We start from the raw sequence: 20092 nt of genomic DNA, 5'->3' as shown, positions 1-20092 counted from the left end.
CTCACCCTCTCTCTCTCTCTCTCTCTCACCCTCTCTCTCTCCCTGCCTCTCTCTCTCCCTGCCTCTCTCTCTCCCCCTCCCTCCCTCTCTCTCACTCAGAAGGGGTAATGTGTGTCTTTGGCCCTTTGTACCCCATAAGACAGGGGTACATTGTATGTATGCAGCCAGTGTTTCATTATATATCTACAGATTTGTTTCTTAATAATGTAGTACCCCCTGGTCCAAAGTTATTCATTCTGGGTTATTTATAGGCCATCTCAGCCCAGACATTACATTTAATAGGGGATCTGTCCATTGATGAGCTATTAGTGTTCTGGCTTCACTCAGTGCTTTACTATGCCCCATTAGGAGGTTGGCAATAAGACCCATAAAGCAGTCATAAAAGAGGCTTTGCTAAAGAGACATAGTTACATAGTTACATAGTTTTTGATATACCTCTGATTTTCTGTTGCCGAATACTATTGGTAACTTTGTTGGTGGCAATTACAACGAAATTGAAGAACCTTTGAAGACTCTCTATAAAACAAATATGTTTAATCTGCAGGCTGGTTTAATCATGTGTAGAAGTGAATAATGTCAACACAATGAGGGGACGATGGGGTTCCTGGACTAGTTTTGGGGTGCCCAGACCTCATTAATGTCACACCATATATTAACATCATAATATGTAGTGCTCGGACTTAAACCCTTGACCTGTCCCAAAACTTTGAACTCTTACTTCAGTTTATATGCCAGATGCCTGTGTGGAATAATGATTTGGATACATGCAAATGTCCTCTATATTTGCAAAGTCAATACAGCACCATAGCACATGTTATACTGTCACTGTTCTTATTTCCAAGACCTTACTAAGAACATTTGCACTGTCATAAAACACTCAATGAGCACATTTGAATGAAACACGCATTCTGGATTAGCTATGCAAGAAACAGGTGCAGTTAACTTTTATTACATACAAAATACTGCACACATTTCTTTTTACAGTTCCATTATATGAGTGGGGCAGAGACTAGAAGAGGCAACAGTATAGTGATTTCCCATAATAATATAGTCATAGTACCTATTTATTTTTTGCTGATCTGGTTTAAGACAGAAATATAAAATAACAAAGTCAGTTTCCTATCTATGCTATATGGCCAAAATTTTGTAGACAATTTTGTAGCTGACCATCACAGCTATGTGAACTCGTTGGGCATCTCTTTCCAAATCATGGGCATTATTATAGGCCTGCCCCCTATTTGCAGCTATAACAGCCTCCATTCTTCTGGGAAGGCTTTCCACAAGATTTCCGAGTGTCTTGGGAGATATGTCCTAGTCAGCCAAAAGAAAATTTGGAGCCAAGATACTGATGTTGGACAAGTAGACCTGGCTCACAGTCAACACCTCAAAGGTGTTCAGAATCTGTGGAACAAAGGTGGTCACTAGGGTTGAGGTGAGAGTTCTATGCAGGCCACTGAAGTTCCTCCACACCAAACTGGTGTCTTTATGAAGCCGATTTTGTGTATGACGGCACAGTCATGCTGCAACAGAAAATTAAGTTCCCCAAACTGTTACCACAAGGTTAGAAGGGCACGATTGTCTGATATGTCTTCATATGCTGTAGTATTAACAGGATCCTTTACTAGAAACACCTAAACGTAATCATTTGGAGGGATGTCTATATACTTTTGGCCATATAGTCTATATCTATCTATCTATCTATATATCTATCTATCTATCTATCTATATATCTATCTATCTATCTATATTTCTATCTATCTATCTATCTATCTATCTATCTATCTATCTATCTATCTATCTATCTATCTATCTGTCTGTCTGTCTGTCTGTCTGTCTGTCTGTCTGTCTGTCTGTCTATCATTAACATTAACCACTATATACAGTATCTTCCACACATGTCCTCACAATAACAGTCCCTCTCTTTTTTTTTTTTTTAAGCATATAAATCTTTATTAAGTTTTCTCACAACCAATAATGGTGCAATTTATATATGGTAAATAGCAGCCACATACATGTCATAATGCATTGAGGGTATGCCAGCAATAACTAATACAAAGACCACTGACGGTACAGAACCGGTGATAACAGTATATGCGGCATATATGCATGGAGAAAACACATCATGTAATGCAACAATAACTCTTGGCAAACATTATAACTGATATTTGACATAAGAAGAGAGAAAAGTGTGGAATAGTGAGATTGGGTAGGAGCAGGGGAAGCAATAGAGCATAGAGGAGAAAGAAGGAAAGACGGTGTGTGATCATAAGTATAATCCAGTAGGGATATGGAAGGCCGGATGCGATGAGATTCGAAAGGGACATATAAGTGGACTAAAGACATAATATGGAATGTCAAAGGATAGACGTAGACATAGTTTGTGGACTCATACCTCGAAGCGATCAGTCACAGTTGAAGATGTGCTGAGTAAGTACAGCTTTACCTGCGTAGTAGATGATATATTTCATAAAACATCTAGAGCCCCAAGAGAGCCATCTAACTTGGCCATGAGATACCAGTGGGGACATGATATCAGTCCCTCTCTTTTGTTATCACACCTAGAAATCATAGCTGTAGAACACCACAGACATTTTTGCAAATCTTCCCAGTCTACTTTTGCTCGGTATTATTTTTTTGATTGTAAAACCCAACTTTTGATACAGTTTATGAGCAGTGAATTGGAAAGTTGATGTATCTAGAACGACACGCTTATATCCTCGATGGCGAGCAAAATCAAAAACCGTCGTGCAGAGGGCCTTGGCAATCCCTCGGCGCTGCTGGTCTCTAGCCACGGACAATCGTCGTAGTGTCATGTCGTTGTTGGAGTTCGGGGCAGGCTGGGCTCCCACCATCCCCACAATCCGACCGCCTGACTCGGCTACCCAGAAGCAGGAGTTGGGTTTCCAGATATAGGTCTCTTGAACGTTTCGTAAATCTCCGTTGTGACATTGCTTTATCAATTTTTTACATGCAAATGTCAAGATTAAATGAACTGCAGCCACGGCTATCCCGACACCCAAAAGAGACAGGAAGAAGGACTGAAAAAACAACTGCAATATGATGGATGAAGCCAGGATGGGGCAATAGACTTGGGGTAGCTTCAGCATGTAGGAGGTAGTGCCCGGAATGTATTCCAACATTCCTTGGGCAAATAAGTCACGGACAGCTTCATAATCTCCCTTGTTGTATTTCCGTATGGAGTAGTCAGCCATCCCCTAGCAGCTTGCCTTGCAGCTAAGCCAAATGAGAAACATGACGTCTTGTGAGTAAAACAGACACAAGGTGAGAGACAAGATGAAACAAAAGAGACACATGAGGTCCTCAGTGGAGTTTACTGAGATCATATGATTATTGTTATACCTCCTCTATTGACTTGCAAGGAAAACACTAAAATAATATGGGCTTACTGGGGATTTAAATGTTGTATTTGTTCTTTTAGCACCACTTGAAATTCCAAAGTAACCAATCAAACCCTGCAGTGATGAATGACGGTAGGCGGATTGGCTCTGCCAGGGGCTATTCACAGTCTGCTTGATTTGTAATGTACTGTTGAAGGTTTACTGGCTCACCTAGACGCATTGCATCACGGAGCAAAGGTATTCTTCCCCTAGCCACTGACCTCTGGTCAATGAATAGAAGGGATCCAGTGAGATGGTTTTACTAAGAATATGTAATCATAAATTCAGAGAATCCCACCCTATAATCTCTTGTGTCCCCTATGAAGAAATGAAATATGGATCCATGCTGGATCTGAAGCATTTGTTGACCAGAGGTCTCTATGAAGGGGTTGGGAGACCATGTTTCAAGATTAGATTGCAGGATCCACCAATGAACTAGTCAGTGTTACATAGTCACAAGCCATGAACTATTTTGATTCTGGTTGTATCCCAGTTAGGAACAGGGTTATTCACAAAAGGGTGAAGAGTTTGGAGAAGGCCAGAGAAGTGAACAATCTAGGCCAACATAGCTGAACTGGAAAGTGAGCTGAATGTTTCCAAATCGTCTATGTTGTCCTGGATTGTTCACTTCTCCTGCCTTCTCCAAACTCTTCACCCTTCTGTGAATAACGATGTTAGTCTGCTCACATACACTACACACTGACACCACTTTAACTTTGCTATAATGTCACGCTTTGGAACTTATTTTTAAGGATTCTGAAAAGCTGATTCTGAATTCACCGGCTGTTTTCTCTATGTATTCCTAAATCAGAGATCTACAGGTCAGTGAATAAAAAAAAAAAGGGGGAAGTGGCTTTAGAAAGTTGAAAACAAAATCGAGGAATTCTTTGGAAGTGACACTAAACTCCGGAGTTAAATCTTAAAAATACCTTCAAGTACTTTAACAATTAACAACAATGTCTCTTATTTGTGTATCACTCGGCTGTAGATCCTCCAATCATCTATGAATTGGTTTGGTGCTGACACTGTCCTTGCTTCTGGAGGGGGGCTACGTCTGTTCCCCATGGTCCCTGTGTGTGTTGTAAAGTAGTCACCGCTCCAAGCACACTCCTGTGATGGACTACAATCTCATGTTTAGTTTGTTGATTTGTATTGAGATTATAGGCCATAGGGAGCTCGGAGCAGTGGCTACTTTACAACACACACAGGGACCATGAGGAATAGACATGTAAGCTGCAGAAAAATTTGGTTCGGATATTTCGTTATTTTGGCATTCGGACCTGAAATTCAATTCGGTTCGGGGTATCAGATTTGGACGAAATCCGAATTTTCGTTAGTTTCGGATGAGTTTACGAATGTTCATTGTAAATACCACAGAAAACCATCTACAGATATTAATACTAAAGCTGGAGCTCCTAGACCTGAATGGCATTCCGGAGTCCGAATTTCCAAATAACATTCGGGAGCTCCAGAAAGCAATTTGGGTCTGGGAGCCATATTAAAGCTGAGGCTTCCAGACCCGAATGGCATTCAGGAGCTCTCAAATGCTATTTGGAAATTTGGACTCCATTCGGGCCTCGGCGCATCAGTTTTATTATAATGTATATATAATTAGTATTCTATAATACGAACAAATATTCGTAGCAGCAACATTGTGATCCATATACACATAAAACTAAACCTGAGGCTTCCAGACCCGAATTGTATTTGGGAGCTCCCGAATGCTAATCGCAAATTTGTACTCCATTCGGGCCTTTGAGCATCGGTTTTAGTATAATGTGTATAAGTTGTATTCTATAAAACAAACGAATATTCATACCGTCAACATTGTGACCCATATAAACATTTAAAAAAAAGTTATGTGGTCATATAAGGTCTGTGATGTCAGTGCATCCAGCTTCTTTGCTTACGTGCATTTGCCGGTGGGAAATTCCCCAGCCGCAGCTGATTGGGCCACAGTGAAAGGCGCTTCCTACCATGTTCAGAGAAGCTCCGGTTCGGACTAGGTTTGGTCCAAACCTGAGCTCTTTTCGAATTAAAATCCAGCTACAGCCAAACTTGTTTTTTTGTTTGAGTAGAGCGGAGTTGGGTTAGGACTTTTGCCAGTTTTTTTGCCACCTGTGGTCCCATTGAAGATATCCCCCTTTGCACCCTGTACCTGACTCAAACACTTTCCCAAAAAATCAAATCTTTCTAGTTGGTGTGGTGAGCCTGAAGTCGACTATCTTAAAGCAATAAAGCCAATTGACCCCTTCTGAAATCCCCCCACCACACTCAATTGTTCCTCCATTCAGCCACTTCTTTACTACTACTGAGTCCTGTAGAGATATAGGGGCAGATGTAAGGAACCACAGTGTATGGTTGGTGGTGCAGGCCATCAACACTTCCAGAAGAGTCAAATCCTGAAGACTCTGCCATAGGCTGCACTGCTTAAAGACAATGGAGTTCAGACTCAGTACCAGCTGTAGAGGTCTTTGGATCTTTTTGGGATAGCAGCAGATTTACTTTATCCTCACACTTTATCCAGCCCCTTAAAACCAGGTCACATGTAACTGATATAAAACATAGCCCAGGGGTAGGCAAACCTCGGCATTCCAGCTGTCATGAAACTACAATTCCCCTTAGGCATGGCAAGACTCCTTCCAGTGGCAGATGCAGGATGGTATTTTGTAGCTTCAACACAGCTGGAGGGCTGGAGTTTGGATACCTCTGGAATAGGGTATACAAATGGCACACAATTAAAATGTATATATCTACATATACAATCCCCACCCACATCCAGATGAGTTATGGTTATGCCTTTCCTCCATACCATCCTCAAGATGGTCACCATCCTTTCCTAGAGAGGTGGCCCTCCTACACACACGTCTTCATATCAATATTAGAACACTGTGCAGGTATGAAGGCCGCCCTTATTATAAACAGGATTTGTCCTCACTCCAAGTGCTCTTCATCCTTGCAGCAATGATATAGTGACTTACCCTTTTCCTCAGCCTGGTATGAAGGTGTATATAACAATTGCATACAGAATGCAAGCTTCTATCAGACCGAGAGCGATTGTGTGTCAGCAGAACTACGGAAGAGTTTTTCTGCACACTTCCTGGGCTTCTCACCACTTCCCTATTTCTCTTAAAGCCGAACTTTGGGCACAAGACCAAAACATATATTCCCTATATAGTCACAAAGGATATACATCCACTTTGTGTGCTCCTAACACCTTTGAACACTCAGGTATTACAATATAAAAGTAGCAGTAAAATCATCACTGTGCTGTACATGCCTGTGCAGGGAGCAAAGCTGTGGGAGGGGCCAGCAGGCCCCGCCCACTACAGGAAACTATAGGAGGGGCGGAGGCAAGGCCAGTCAACCTGCACAAGGAGAGAGCACCAGTGAGCAGTCTTTGACATTGTCAAAGTACAAATTCTTTGTCAGGTAAAACATCTCCTGTATGTGTAAAGGAAAAATGGCGGCCGCGCATGCGCACAAACCCAGTCTTCGAAGGGACCGGTAAAACATGCCCTAGTGCGCATGCACGTGCGACCGGAAGTGCACGGAACGATGTGCAAATGGCCGACGCATCGGAAATGACGCTGTTATCCTGATAACCTGGCCTATCAAAATGAGCCTACCCTTACCATATTGCTGATGGTCTTTCAGCTAGTGTTCCTGTTTGCCTGGACCCTGTTGGATTTCCTGCTTTGACCGGAATTGTTTGGACTTCTCTCTATTGATTGCTGCCTGCCCCTGACCTCGCCCTGTTTCCTGGACTTTGCCTTCTGCCTTCTGATTTGGTACTTTGCTGATTTTGCTGTGACGTTTTGCTTCCACGACCACGTTTCAGTCTCTTGGTTCTGTTCCCACGCTGCCCGCCCAGTTGGACGTCTGGCTTGCTGACTGCTACTGGATGTCTCCTGCATGGTGTCTGTTCCCATCAGTGGCACTCATGCTCCTCGCTGTCCTTCCGCTCTCTGTTCTTATCTCCAGGGGTGGTAGGACACAAGTAGCAAGGGAAGCCTCCTCACCTTCCGGTCTCTCACCAGGTACGTGATAGTATGTGAGTTTCATCCGTGTATTTGTTTGTTGTATCTTATCTCCTTCCTGCTGGCCATATGCATACATGTGGAAGCATGTAGGTAGCCCTTATTATGTGTTCTCACATATATGCATTGCCAATCGTGTTAGGAACACGCTCAGTTGCACACCCCCAACACTATAGGCACACTGTCACCGACAGCTCCTGGTCACTTAGTTACTGGAATTGTGATTGCCACATCCATTAGGTTTGAAAGAAGGGTATCAGGAGGAATGCCCCATTATATACGGGATTATGTGAATCCTGTATTGGATACATCTCTGATACATAAAAAGAAATAAAAGAAACCTACTGGAGTCCTAAGTTATTACAAATTACACTTATCACAAAACAGCTATAACAATAGACCAGGGATGGAAAAAATAAAGGAAAACGTATCTTCTGACCAATTATATCTATAGACACAATAATGACCAACTTGATACAAATAATCTAATAAAATGTATTTGTGTTTTAAAAACCTGCTTCTATGTAGGTATTTATGTGGGGCAGCCATCTTTGCTTATACAGGCTCTATTTCCTGCTTTGTAGTACTATGCAATTGTAGCGCTCACCCCGAAGGAGCCCGGTTCATCTCTAGGTTATGTTCTTCCGCTGCCCACCCATTAGCGCTAACCGCCCTTCTTCTGGTGCCCACAATAGCTGATGTCTACTGCAGTAATAAAATGGAAAGTAACGGTTTATTGAACATCTTCACTGGGGAGAGAGGGTATGAGGGGTTCTAAGCTTCCAGAGGTAACTGACAAGAGCTCCAGACTCATCAGACATTGTAGGTATATCAGTGTAGATCCACTTGGGAGACAGTGGATGGCAACTGATGTAGCAGATAAGCAGGATGGATACAGATCCCCAAGCAGGAAAGACACCGACCATGGTTCCTGAAGTCCACTTAGTTCCAGGGTACTTCAAGGGCCTGCACTGGTCCCGGTTCTCTTCCTCTATCAGCATCACAGGCCTCCTCCATGTTGGAGGCCTCAGGGAAACCTTTCCCTCACACCAGTCTGTGCCCACCCCCAGGCCTCAGACTTAGCCTGGGGGGCAGGCTGAACAGAACCCACCCCTATTCCATGGCTGGTCCTGGCTAGTCTGAGCACATGGCAAATCCCACCAGTATATGTACTCTATCCCAGCATGCACCACTGACTGAGAGAAACCCAGTGATTGGCTGCTGTACTGTACATACACTACAGTGTTTCTCATTGGCTGTCCCACAATATGACAGAGTCACACTCAGCCAAGGGGGTACAGACAATGCCAGGCACCTGAAATTAACCAGATAACTGCCACTATAATTCCAGCCAGGCTGACTAGAGCCCTTGCAATCACTAAATGTTTAGTAGCCACATCACTGAAGGTGATGGGGGCTACACAATATATGTACTCTACTGCTCCTTCACCAATGTAAGCCAATGAGTTATTATTATTAGTATTATTATACAGCGCTTTACAAGATATGGGGACATATGGGGTACAATTACAATACCATACAAAAGGATTTGCGGACCCTGCTCATGAGAGCTTACAATCTGCAACTGATACAGGAGGCAAAAATTGTGAGGATGAGCTGATCGTATAGTTTTTAAGAGGAGGTGGAATAGACTTCCCTGAAGAGATGAGTTTTCAGGGATCACCTAAAGGCAGGCAGAGTAGTAGATAGCCGGACAGGTTGTGGTAGAGAGTTCCAGAGGATGGGAGAGGCTCTGGAGAAGTCCTGAAGGTAAGCATGGCAGCAGTAGGAGGTCTGTGAAAGAGTGGAGAGGATGGTTTGGGTGATATTTTGAGGGGAGTTGACTAAATCTTGGAAAACAATGCATTCCCTGCATGCCAACATTCTTTGGCTCATTTATTTAAAGAGTTGGGAATCTTAAATTGTTCAATCATCGGTACCCCTGATCTCTTTCACAGACAGCAGGGAGAACACAGAATAGTTTTAAAACAAGTTAATGGCTAATATTGCGACCATCACTCAACCTACATTTGAGATGAACGTAGTCCAGAGAAAAGCACACACTTATAGAATGTGGTCTCCTCACTGCCAAAGATGGGTATCAGCTGAAAACCAATAAGATGAAAGAAAAAATATTGTGGTCCAGCAAGGTTCTCATAGATGCTCTGAGAGAACAAGCAACAGGATTGGTATCAGGAGCATCATGATTGTGGATGGAGACCACCAATTTCTGACCAAATCCCCATCACCAGCTTCCCCTATCCATGCTTAGTACAAGCTTCCTTGCAAATTGTAGAGGAAAATGACCAGGATGACCACGTTCAATGGAAGAGCGAATGTCTTCCTTTAAGTCAACATGGTAAACAAAAACAAAAAAGCTTCTATGTGTTTTGTACTATCGCTCCCTGGGTCACCAACACCAGTCATTGCAGTGGAGGAAAGGGTGACAAGGAATCAGTGGTTTGGTGAGTATATTGGGGTCATATTGGGGAGAGGGGGCCATGACAGAGAGATTGTGCTCTGCATGGGTAAGGTGACAGTGTCCCTTTTATTACATTGCTCATGCAGGCTATAAATTGATAAAAAGCTCAAATCTAATTGGCTTCTACATGGAACCCTACATCATCATCACTCTGTCATGAAATCCGCTCACCCATGTGAAATCCAGTTGGCGATCAGAGATAGTAGCTGTATGGATGAGCTCTGATCTCAAGGTGCACGGTACAGATAACAGCTTCTAGTGACAATCAATGGTTAATGATTAATAATCACATCTGCCTCCACGTCAAAGATTATAACCATCCGCCCACTGCAGGAACAATGTTTATACTGAACCTACTGTCAGGATATCAAAGGAAGAAATAAAGAAACCAACTGACAACACAACCGCTCACTTGGCAGGCAATGCTGTGATGGGCTTTTGGTATCACCCACACTTCACCACCAGGGGTGAACTCTACTGGCAATTCCCACCATCATATTTACTTTTGACTACAAGTCGCCAAGTGATATTTTGTGTCTGGTGTAGGTAGCCCGGCCCAGACACAAAATGGGTGGCTGGAGACGGCCACACAAGCATCGGCGGTCCTCTGCCGGTGGAGATTCTGCCATCAGTTCATCCTATCAGCTCCATTTTTTAGGTCCTTAACACAAAAAAAAACAACTCCTTTGGGTTGCTCCTCTAGCATTTATAGGCGCCCTTGATGTGCTCACACCATCCTCCATCTCGGGACTTCGGGCTGTTTTCATTGTTTGCTGCTTGTGCTAAGCATCCGCTGAGTACGCACTGAGGGGACTACCTCCTGCTCCTGACGAAGCGCCCTTTGGCACTAAACTCGGCAAGCCTCATCAGCATCGCGTGACTCCTACGGTCATTGCTATACATTTACCTACTTTGGTTGTCCCACCAGAGGGTTCACTCTTGAATTTTCTATATTAGAGATGTATTAGTTGAAGTACTGCATTTGTTATCTATACATCCTGCTTTTGTTTATTTGAACCCTATCTGTGGGACTCCAAGGGGGTCATTAGGAGATTCCCCTATTGGGCGAATTCTTTTATATTCTAATTACATTGTCTAATGTTCTTTTAAAAGATGTTTTGATAAACTAATACATTTTCTATTTTATATATAATTGCTCTTGATGTGAAGTCTATTGGATTTGTCACTCTGCTAGCCAACAAAAACCCTAATTTTCTCCTCTTTGCCGTGTCATTATTAAATAACCAGGGGTTGGCTCCCAGAGATTTGGTGATCTGTGCACCTCAAACCAATTTTGTTTCGTAGGTAGCCGGCCCACTGTTGAGATTTTTTTCATGCACGCGGAACCTTCATCCTGGTTTGGTAAGTATACACGTGAGATGAGGGAGATGGCGTCATACATGAGTGTGCCGCTAAAATGGCAAGATGTAGACAGTTTGCAGAAACCGCTATAATGCAGCATGAAAGCTTGTATGATAACAGCTGGTACCAGTTGGTCACATTCAACTGGACTTGTTCTGTAACGTGGAAGATGTTTTGTAGCTTCTCTAGGACACTTCTTCAGTATTAGCGTGATAGGAACATACCCCAGCATTCAAATCACACTGGTAGGTGTCAGGAACCGGATCTGAACCCGGGGGCCTCTTCTGTAGCTGGTGGTGGTTCTACCTGCTGAGCCACCTTGGAACCTTGGATAGGTTCCTTGGATAGCTCCTTGCCTGATCTCCTGTGTAATCCTCAGTTTAACCTAATTTCTGCTGAACTTTGAACTCCTTGTGGACCCAACCTGCTCTAGTTACATGGTCCCATCCTTGGCATCAGAACATCTGTATAGGTGGTAATCCTTCTAGTCACATGGATGAAGGTGTGAATTGTTGTCAAATGTATGTGGGAGACAAATGGCGTTGAAGGCTCCAACCCCTGTTCAAGGATGGTTTTTCCAATTTGATGTAGATGGTCTTGTTCACGCCTCTTGCAGTTGTGGTGGCCTTCAACACCATCTGTCTCCATCATATAATGACATCACACCATGATCCTGCATAGCCCATCTGAGACTCTCTATGGTAGGCTCTGCAGGGTCTCAGGTGTCTCAGGGTCTCAGGGTCTCAGGTGGCCTGGTCGTCGGGGTCCATTTCCCTGTACCTCCTCCCAACTCTTCTTACCTGCTGCTGGGGCCTCCTCCACCCCCTCCCCTGTCACCTCTGCCATGCCGCCCCTGGTACAGCTGATACCCATGTAAGGGACCCCCCAGACTCCTCACATGGGTATGGAGTTTTTTGGAGGTGGAATGTGTGACCACCAATAGGTCAATCATTCCAACGCTTTGTCAGCTGTTCCAGGGCAGATCGGCATCGCAGATGGTATGTGCAGGAGAACTGATCTGCCCTGGAACAGCTGATCGGTCCTGAAATGTCTTGTCACTGGGCCCCCCCTCCACAGTCTCAGGAGGTATTTTGCCCCTGCACATATGATTTCCATAGACACACCCACTCCAACTCCCTCAGTACGCTATTGCCTGGCTAGCTGTAGGAGGGGCAGAGATGGGCTCGGCGTCGTATCCTAGCAACATCCAGTGCACCTGGCTGCAGACAAGTTGTCAAAGTGAGGCGGGCATTGTCTGGAGGATGCTGATCAGTATCCGGCAGCCGGCGGACCCCGCCCCCATCTTTGCGCCGGGAGTGTCAGATGAATGGATGATCCGACACTCCCAGCGCAGAGACTGGGGGCCCGCCAGCTGCTGGATACCGATCCGACGGCCGGCAAGTCCCACCACCAATGCACAGGGACTGTGCTTGGCCCCCCCCAGGCTCAGGGCCCCGATGCTTGCACACCGACGGTAGTTCCGCCACTGTACATATTAACATCTCTACCCCATCGTCATTTGAACAACAATTCACACCTTTAGATGAGAAGATGAGCTCATCAGTCTGCTGCTTCTTCGTTCACTGTCCAATCACAGGCAGGGGGGCAGGGACAAGACCAATAAGTGCTATTTAACTGCAGCAGAGGCAAATCAGGTCTCCTGTATGCCTGGAGTTCAGCTTTAATGCAGGAATAATCTGCCCCCTGTCCACGCATTAACCCTTCTGCTGCTCTGAGTAGATCCTCAACCTCCTCGTCCCTCTGTATTGTGAGTACAGCACACAGGAAATCAGATCTGCAATGCAGAGACTGGAAACATTCCCTATAATAAATATGATGGAAGAGAAGAGACAGATAATACAATCCCCGAGTCTGACCTGCAGCAGCTCCTCTTCTCTTCATAGACACCGCGGTGTGTTCCTCATCTACGTGTCGCCTTTGAACTTTGCCTCTCAGTTCCATAGACTGAAGTCCTACCCGGGAAGCTGCGTTATGGTGGCCGGGCTGGTGAATGACTTACAGCAACAAACAGATTGTATTTATTAGGAATCCTGAATTTCCTGTTGTCATGCTGTATTCCTTGTTCATGGTGCACATGTGCATTCAGACTTCTCCCTGGCATTGCTCAGTGCCATAACAATAGCCACAGCAAACCACAAGGCTACTATGGGGCCTGGGGGTAGGAAGGGGCCCCCATTAGGGTGCTGTTAAGGAAGGGCTGAAAGCAGACCCCAGGATCTTTGCCATTCACAGATCCCCCTCTCCCTGTGCAGTAAGATCACTCGGCTGTAGATCCTCCAATCATCTCTGATTTGGTGCTGACACTGTCCTTCCTCCTGGAGGATGTCTAATGGGGAACAATTCGGATGCATTGGGATTTGGAAATTGGGATTTGGGATTCGGAAAATCGGATGTGTGAAAATGTCTGAATTTCGGAAAATTTTGATTTGGAACTAAACAAATCGCACACGTCTAATGGGGAACAAAAGTAGCCCCCCTCCAGAAGGAAGGACAGTGTCAGCACCAATTCACAGATGATTGGAGGATCTACAGCCGAGTGATACAAGCTCGCTCACGGCATGGACTACAATCTCAATACAAATTAGTAAACTAAACCTGAGATTGTAGTCCATCCCGGTAGTGAGCTTGGAGCGGCCAAGCAGGCCACACGCTGGCAGTTTTCAAATAAACTATCATGCGAAAAATCTGATCAGAAAATTTGACGATCCCATAAGAGACCTGTAGAATGTCCGTCAAAATTGTGCTCAATTTTCGTTTGATATTAACATTGGATTTTGGAAGAAATGGAATTTCTTTGGGCCAAAACCAAATTCACTGTTAGAATGTTGTCTGCTGGAGGAAAAATGTCCATCCTACTTCTTCAAATCCTTATGCCACTATGGTCATAATCAGTCGTCGATTTAACTTCATTAACTATTAGAAAATTGTTCAGATTAGGGAGGCACCGATACCGATACTAGTATAGGAATCGGTGCCAATGCCCAGTATTTGGCGAGTACTCGTACTCACCCAAATGCTCCGATGCCTAGCGTGATACTTCCGGTATCAGGAAGCCGGACAGCGAAGCATTACACGTTGACCAGCTTCCTGACGAGGGAGCATGGAGACAGTGTATTGACGTGGCACCCGGAGTTTTGTGATTGGCTGGGAAGCCGGCTTCATGCTTCCTTGTCACACCCCTTACCTGTCATCCGCTATCCGCCTGCCCTGCCTCCTACGTTGACGGGCCCCGCCTCCTCCTTCATTGCCGGGCCCCCGCTTCCTCCTCCACTGCAGGATCCAGCTTCCTCCCCCGCCGCTGCTGGCTGTCACAGACTCAGCAACGGCTGGGGAGAGGAATGCGCCGCTGCACAGATCACTGACAGTGATCTGAACAGCGGTGTGTTCCTCTTCCCAGCCGCCAGTAACAGCCAGCAGCATGAGACACCATAGCGACCCAGGCGGCCTGCACAGCATCATGGGATGTCCTGGCTGGGTCTCCCGGGCCCCATAGCGGCCGCCTGGGTCGCTATGACGATTGTTACGCCACTGGTTGGAACCCTTCTCTACTCTATAGGAAGCAAAGTTTGGCAGACATGTCCTCCCCCCCCGACATTCTCAGGATACAACCAAGGGTAGCAACGAGGTAGGGCTAGCCAATCAATCAGCTTTGCCTGACCACTGCACCCACTTGACCCTCAGCTGTGATTGTTCTTGCACCTGTAGCTGGAGAGGGCACTGATTTGCTGAAACATAAGCGCTACAGAGGGTTTTATTGCCAGTTTAGGTTTTAGCACAGTGGGGGAGGGGAAGGAGGTGGAGACCTATTTCTATTCTTTCTTATTTCATTCACTCAGTCTTCCACGCTCTCAGAATTTCCACACTAGGAATAATCTCTATGGCAGTCAAGTCCAGCCTAAAGGTGGGATCAATGATGGTGCATCAAAGTTCCTTCATGGGGCCTTTCAATATTTATTTATTATTTTATAGCAACAAAAGTTTTTGCAGAGCTTAACAGATTACATAGAGGCATTCACACCATTCTCTGCCCCCAAAGGAGCTAACATTCTAATATTTCAAACAATATGCTGCGAGCACACATGCCATGGCAAGCTGCTTTATTGGGAGCCCATTAGGCCACCACTATGATTATGACTTGTCCGTGCTGAGCAAGCAGAGGAGACACACAAGAGGGAGAACATACAAACTGGCGGGAATTAAACCCAAGACACTTAACTTATCTATTTAAAAAACACAGCTTCTGTAAGTGTCTGGACATCTATAAGAGGTCCTCTCTTCACAGAAGGAGAGGAGAAAGGCATACGTATGGGTTATAGGACACTTATAGCTAAGGGGTTACCTAGAGCAGATCAAAGCATGCAACTCCTCTTGGGCAGTCTGGGGGCCCAAATGTGATGGGTCTTTCCCTTCATTCTCAACCGTGTCCAAGTTACATTCTGTGCAGAAGAACACATAATTTACTTTCATGAACATCCCTTTTATCTCCTGATGTTGCCACTTCTACTAAGCCTGGCTAAATTTTAGTCAAGTTTTGTATTGCGGGCCTGTCACCAAATGACCGACCCATTGAGGTTCTCAAGCATCAGCAAGACTATACAATAGGAAAAAAATCATAAAACCAAATACTGTTTCTTCCTCCACATACTAAACTCTATTTTGCGAACGGCAAAAAAGACACTTCGCCCATTCTTTTCTCTGACATGTTGCACCCCCATATAGAGGCCTAATCGGAGAGATGAACTGTACTGTAGGTGGCCAAATACACTATATTGCCAAAAGTATTGGGACGCCCCTCCAAATCATTGGATTCAAGTGATCTGTGAAATTACCTGGCCACTAAATATTCCGCGGTCACCTGTTACTGGTATTATAACAAAGTGGAAGCAACTGGGAACACCAGCAACTCAGCCAGGAAGTGGTAGGCCACGTAAAATGACAGAGCGGGGTCAGCGTATGCTGAAGCGCACAGTGCGCACATGTTGCCAACTGTCTGCTGAGTCAATAGCTACAGACCTCCAAACTTCGTGTGACCTTCAGATTGGCACAACAACAGTGCATAGAGAGCTTCATGGAATGGGTTTCCATGAAGCCTTACATTACCAAGTGCAATGCAAAGCGTGGGATGCCGTGGTGTACAGCACGCCGCCACTGGACTCTAGAGTCACCTGCACACAAAGCAAGGTCCATAAAGACAGGGATGAGCGAGTTTGGTGTGGAAAAACTTGACTGGGCTGCACAGAGTCCTGACCTCAACCCGATAGAACACCTTTGGGATGAATTAGAAGGGAGACTGCGAGCCCGGCCTTCTTCTCCAACATCAGTACCTGACCTCACAAATGGTCCAACATTCCCATAGACACACTCCTAAACCTTGTGGACGCCTTTCCAGAAGAGTTGAAGCTGTTATAGCAGCAAAGAGCGGGTCAATCCAATACTGAACCCTACGGACTAAGACTGGGATGCCATTAAAGTTCATGTGCGTGTAAAGGCATCCCAATACTTTTGGCAATATAGTGTATGTCAGAGGAAGGAATGGGTGGCGCGTCTCTGTGCCATTTGCACAATAAAGGTTTATATATGAAGAAGGAAGAGGCGATGATGAGAACCAAAGTCTTGCTGTGAACTTAGACTGGCATGGGAGCTCAAAGTGGTGGAAGAGATGCATCATCAAGGCTATTAAACCAGATCAATAGCTCATGATGAGAACTGATTCAGCCTAATGGGTCTGGTGATGCTAATCAATATGGGAAATGCCAATGAAATGGTGTCAGTGGATGTCAAGCTATACGGGAGACTCCAGGTAGTGTAAAAAAAGGCTATAGTACTGTGAACAGGTAGGTGCCCTAATTTATGCTCCATACACCATCAAAGACATTCAATAAGCAACAATTGCCTTGCAACTCTGAGGTCCGGGGTTTGATCCCAATCAATTACACTACATGCAGTCTGTTTGTTCTTGTTGTTTTTTGTGTGTGCTTCCTCCGGGAACTCTATTTTCCTCCCACAACTCCAAAAAGAACCGGTTGGTACATTAATAGCCTTCCACACAAAACTACTAAAGTGTATCTAAAGCCCAAACTTATTTTCTTATGGGTAGGGCATGGCATTGCTATCATCACCACCAGAGTTATTTATTTATTTCCCATTTGGAGGATTTCGCTTCATTTCCTATCATAGAGACACAACAGGAAGTAAGAGGAAGCCTCCCCAAAATGAAGTGAAATTTCCTCTTGGACAGTTGTCAATGGAAAAGGAAGGTAACTTCTTACCTCCTGTTTCCCATCACTTTCTGTCCCCGTGGCAATGATCACCAGGACGAATGGAGAGGGGAACACTTCTAGTGGGAACACATACAGAAAAAGAGAGTTGACAGAGGTTCTAACCCTTCCTTACTTCATCCAAAGCTGAAAAATTTCACCTACAGGCATTTTTCACCGTAACACAAGCCATGCAGCCGCCATTTATGTCTTCAGTGATAAAAGTTCTAGAAAACTTCAAATAGTTCCAAAATAAATATTTATACTTTAATCTCACGCTCATTCCATCTTTGTGTAAAAATAACCTTCTTATTGTGACAGACCGTCCCCCTATCTGTCCCTGTCTGCCTATTCATCTTTGATTTTATATTCGTAAGTCAGGATGGAGAAGTTTGCAAATCTTCCGAGGAGGGACGGGATGACCTTGTCGTCGGTCTTCTCAAATCCCAGTGTTTCATATAATTTATGAGCCGCGAGTTGTATCATCGATGTCTCCAATGTCAACATTTTGTACCCTCGTTGACGAGCAAAGTCAATGACTTTCGTGCACAGGGCTTTGGCGATGCCCTTGTGCCTCTGGTCTTTGGCCACCGACAGACGTCTGAGCACCATCGCTTCGCTAGAATGAGGTACCGATTGCACCGCGACCATCCCAACAACTCGGCCGTTGGACTCTGCCACCCAGAAGCAGGAGTTGTTGCTGGCCATGTAGGACTCCTCAATGTCCAGCAAGTCTTCACGTTGACACCTGTCTACATACTGGTGGTACTCTTTGGTCAGTTGACGGCGAGCGGCCATGAACACAACAGCCAAGCTGAATAATGAAAGCAGGTAGGACCTGGAGACCAAAAGGAGGCTGATGAAGGAAATGAAAAGGATAAACTGGGCCCGGGAGAGCTTCAACATGTAGGCACAGGTGGCTGGAATGTGTTCCAGCATCCCCTCGGTAAACAATATCCGGACCGCATTGTAGTCTCTGTTCTTATATACTCTTATTGTGAATTCGGCCATTGGTCCCTCAACGCCGCAGATCCTACAGAGAGATAAGATTATATCATTACAAATGTCATATCATAGATATCATCTACCTTCATACAAAGTCCCTTTTGAATGTGTTTTATATAAAATTTTAACTTTGTGGAGTTTACATTTTTAGTGTGCTTCTGCTCTCAATAAATGGAGTTTGGGACTACTTATTTAATTCATTAAATCTTGAGCAAGTATGCAAATTAGCAAAGGTTCTGACTATAGTCCGATACTCCTGATCCAGGGTTGGTGATTTAATAAAGATTGAACACAGAGACAGACATTTGGTTGGCATTTTCAGGAGGTGGTAAGACTCAGCAATATCTCTCTGTAGAAGATCCCCTTGAAGCCCAATCCACAGCCACCCTCCAGTCATCCTCCTTGGAGTCCCACCATCCCCAAGCTTGTATTTATAGTGCATGCTGCTGATACATTTTTTGTAATCTTTTTGTAATCTTGTGATGGCCAGGGTCCTCTTCTCTGGTGCTCGTTGGTCCTCAATGGTGCAGAGAGTACTTGATGTGATGATTCTTTGCTTGCCCAAAGCAGGGCTAAATGTAGAAAACAACTACCCGCCCAGCGCCCGGAACTACATGTCCCGGGCATCAGGGGATAGGAATTTCACACACCTGCTGCCCCTCTACACGCTGTTGTCCCGAGGCCGGGCCCTAGATGGCCTGGTGGAAAATCTGTGTATATATACAATATATATATATACCCTGTTTCCCCAAATATAAGACCTACCCTGAAAATAAGACCTAGTACTATTTTGGGGAATTGCTAAAATATAAGACCTACCCCGAAAATAAGACCCAGTTGTGACCATTCCCAGGGCCGGTGGTGGCATAAGGGGGAACTTGAAGAGCGGCGGGAGAGAATCAGCGGTGCCAACGAAGCCAGCGCTAGAGGAAGGGAGGCGGCAGCGGAGGGAGCAGAGCCGCATAAGCCGATGCTTCCTCTATAGCGCCGGCTCCTGTCACAGGCGGAGTGATACCAAATGCACTGCGCCTGTGAGGAATCTATAGTGAAAGTGCGCTTTGCTCATTCTGGCCAGCGATTGGTTAGCAAATTAGTTTTGGAAAGGTACGGCACCCCTGATTGCCCTGATCACCATATTTTTGTACATGAATAGGTGTGGATTGTTGTACATTAAAAAAATAAATAAAACCAAGACCTACCCCGAAAATAAGACCTAGTGTGTTTTTTTGAGCCCAAAAAAATATAAGACAGTGTCTTATTTTCAGGGAAACACGGTATATAAATATAGATAGATATACCTCAGAGTAAAATACTGCTACAATGTACAATGAGGGGATTTTTTTTTAAACTAGATAGAATGTGGAGCAGACAGACAGAATGTGGAACAGCTGTCCAAGGCAACCAATCAGCTTCTATCTTTCATTTTTAAAGCTTAACTGAACGTATTGAAGAGAGAAGTTGATTGACGACTATAAGGAACTGCTCCAGATTCTGTCTGCTCTAGTTTTGATAAATTCCCCTCCCCCC

The 20092-nt window shown here is 44.8% G+C and overlaps 2 protein-coding genes across 3 annotated transcripts; both read right to left on the bottom strand.

The window, feature by feature from the left end:
• Positions 1 to 2543: 2543 nt before the first annotated feature.
• LOC108798963 (probable N-acetyltransferase camello) lies at positions 2544 to 13180 on the bottom strand. Of its 2 annotated transcripts, none has more exons than XM_018570771.1 (2): positions 13160 to 13180; positions 2544 to 3234 (listed from the first exon to the last, which is right to left on the bottom strand). In XM_018570771.1, exon 2 carries the CDS (start codon positions 3210 to 3212, stop codon positions 2559 to 2561), a length of 654 nt encoding a protein of 217 aa, XP_018426273.1. In that variant the 5' UTR covers positions 3213 to 3234; positions 13160 to 13180; the 3' UTR covers positions 2544 to 2558. The 2 variants fall into 2 exon arrangements, with proteins under 2 accessions (XP_018426273.1, XP_018426274.1); XM_018570772.1 differs by lacking the exon at positions 13160 to 13180 and adding an exon at positions 6380 to 6413.
• Positions 13181 to 17876: 4696 nt separating this feature from the next.
• LOC108798962 (probable N-acetyltransferase camello) lies at positions 17877 to 18589 on the bottom strand. The gene has a single exon (XM_018570770.1). It carries the CDS (start codon positions 18569 to 18571, stop codon positions 17909 to 17911), a length of 663 nt encoding a protein of 220 aa, XP_018426272.1. The 5' UTR covers positions 18572 to 18589; the 3' UTR covers positions 17877 to 17908.
• Positions 18590 to 20092: the final 1503 nt, after the last annotated feature.

The sequence above is a fragment of the Nanorana parkeri genome, unplaced genomic scaffold (assembly GCF_000935625.1).
Source record: "Nanorana parkeri isolate BGI_ZX_2015 unplaced genomic scaffold, ASM93562v1 scaffold1595, whole genome shotgun sequence".
Lineage (NCBI taxonomy): Eukaryota > Metazoa > Chordata > Amphibia > Anura > Dicroglossidae > Nanorana > Nanorana parkeri.
Note: the sequence above shows the minus strand (reverse complement) of the source record. Positions and strands in the feature narration are given on the sequence as shown.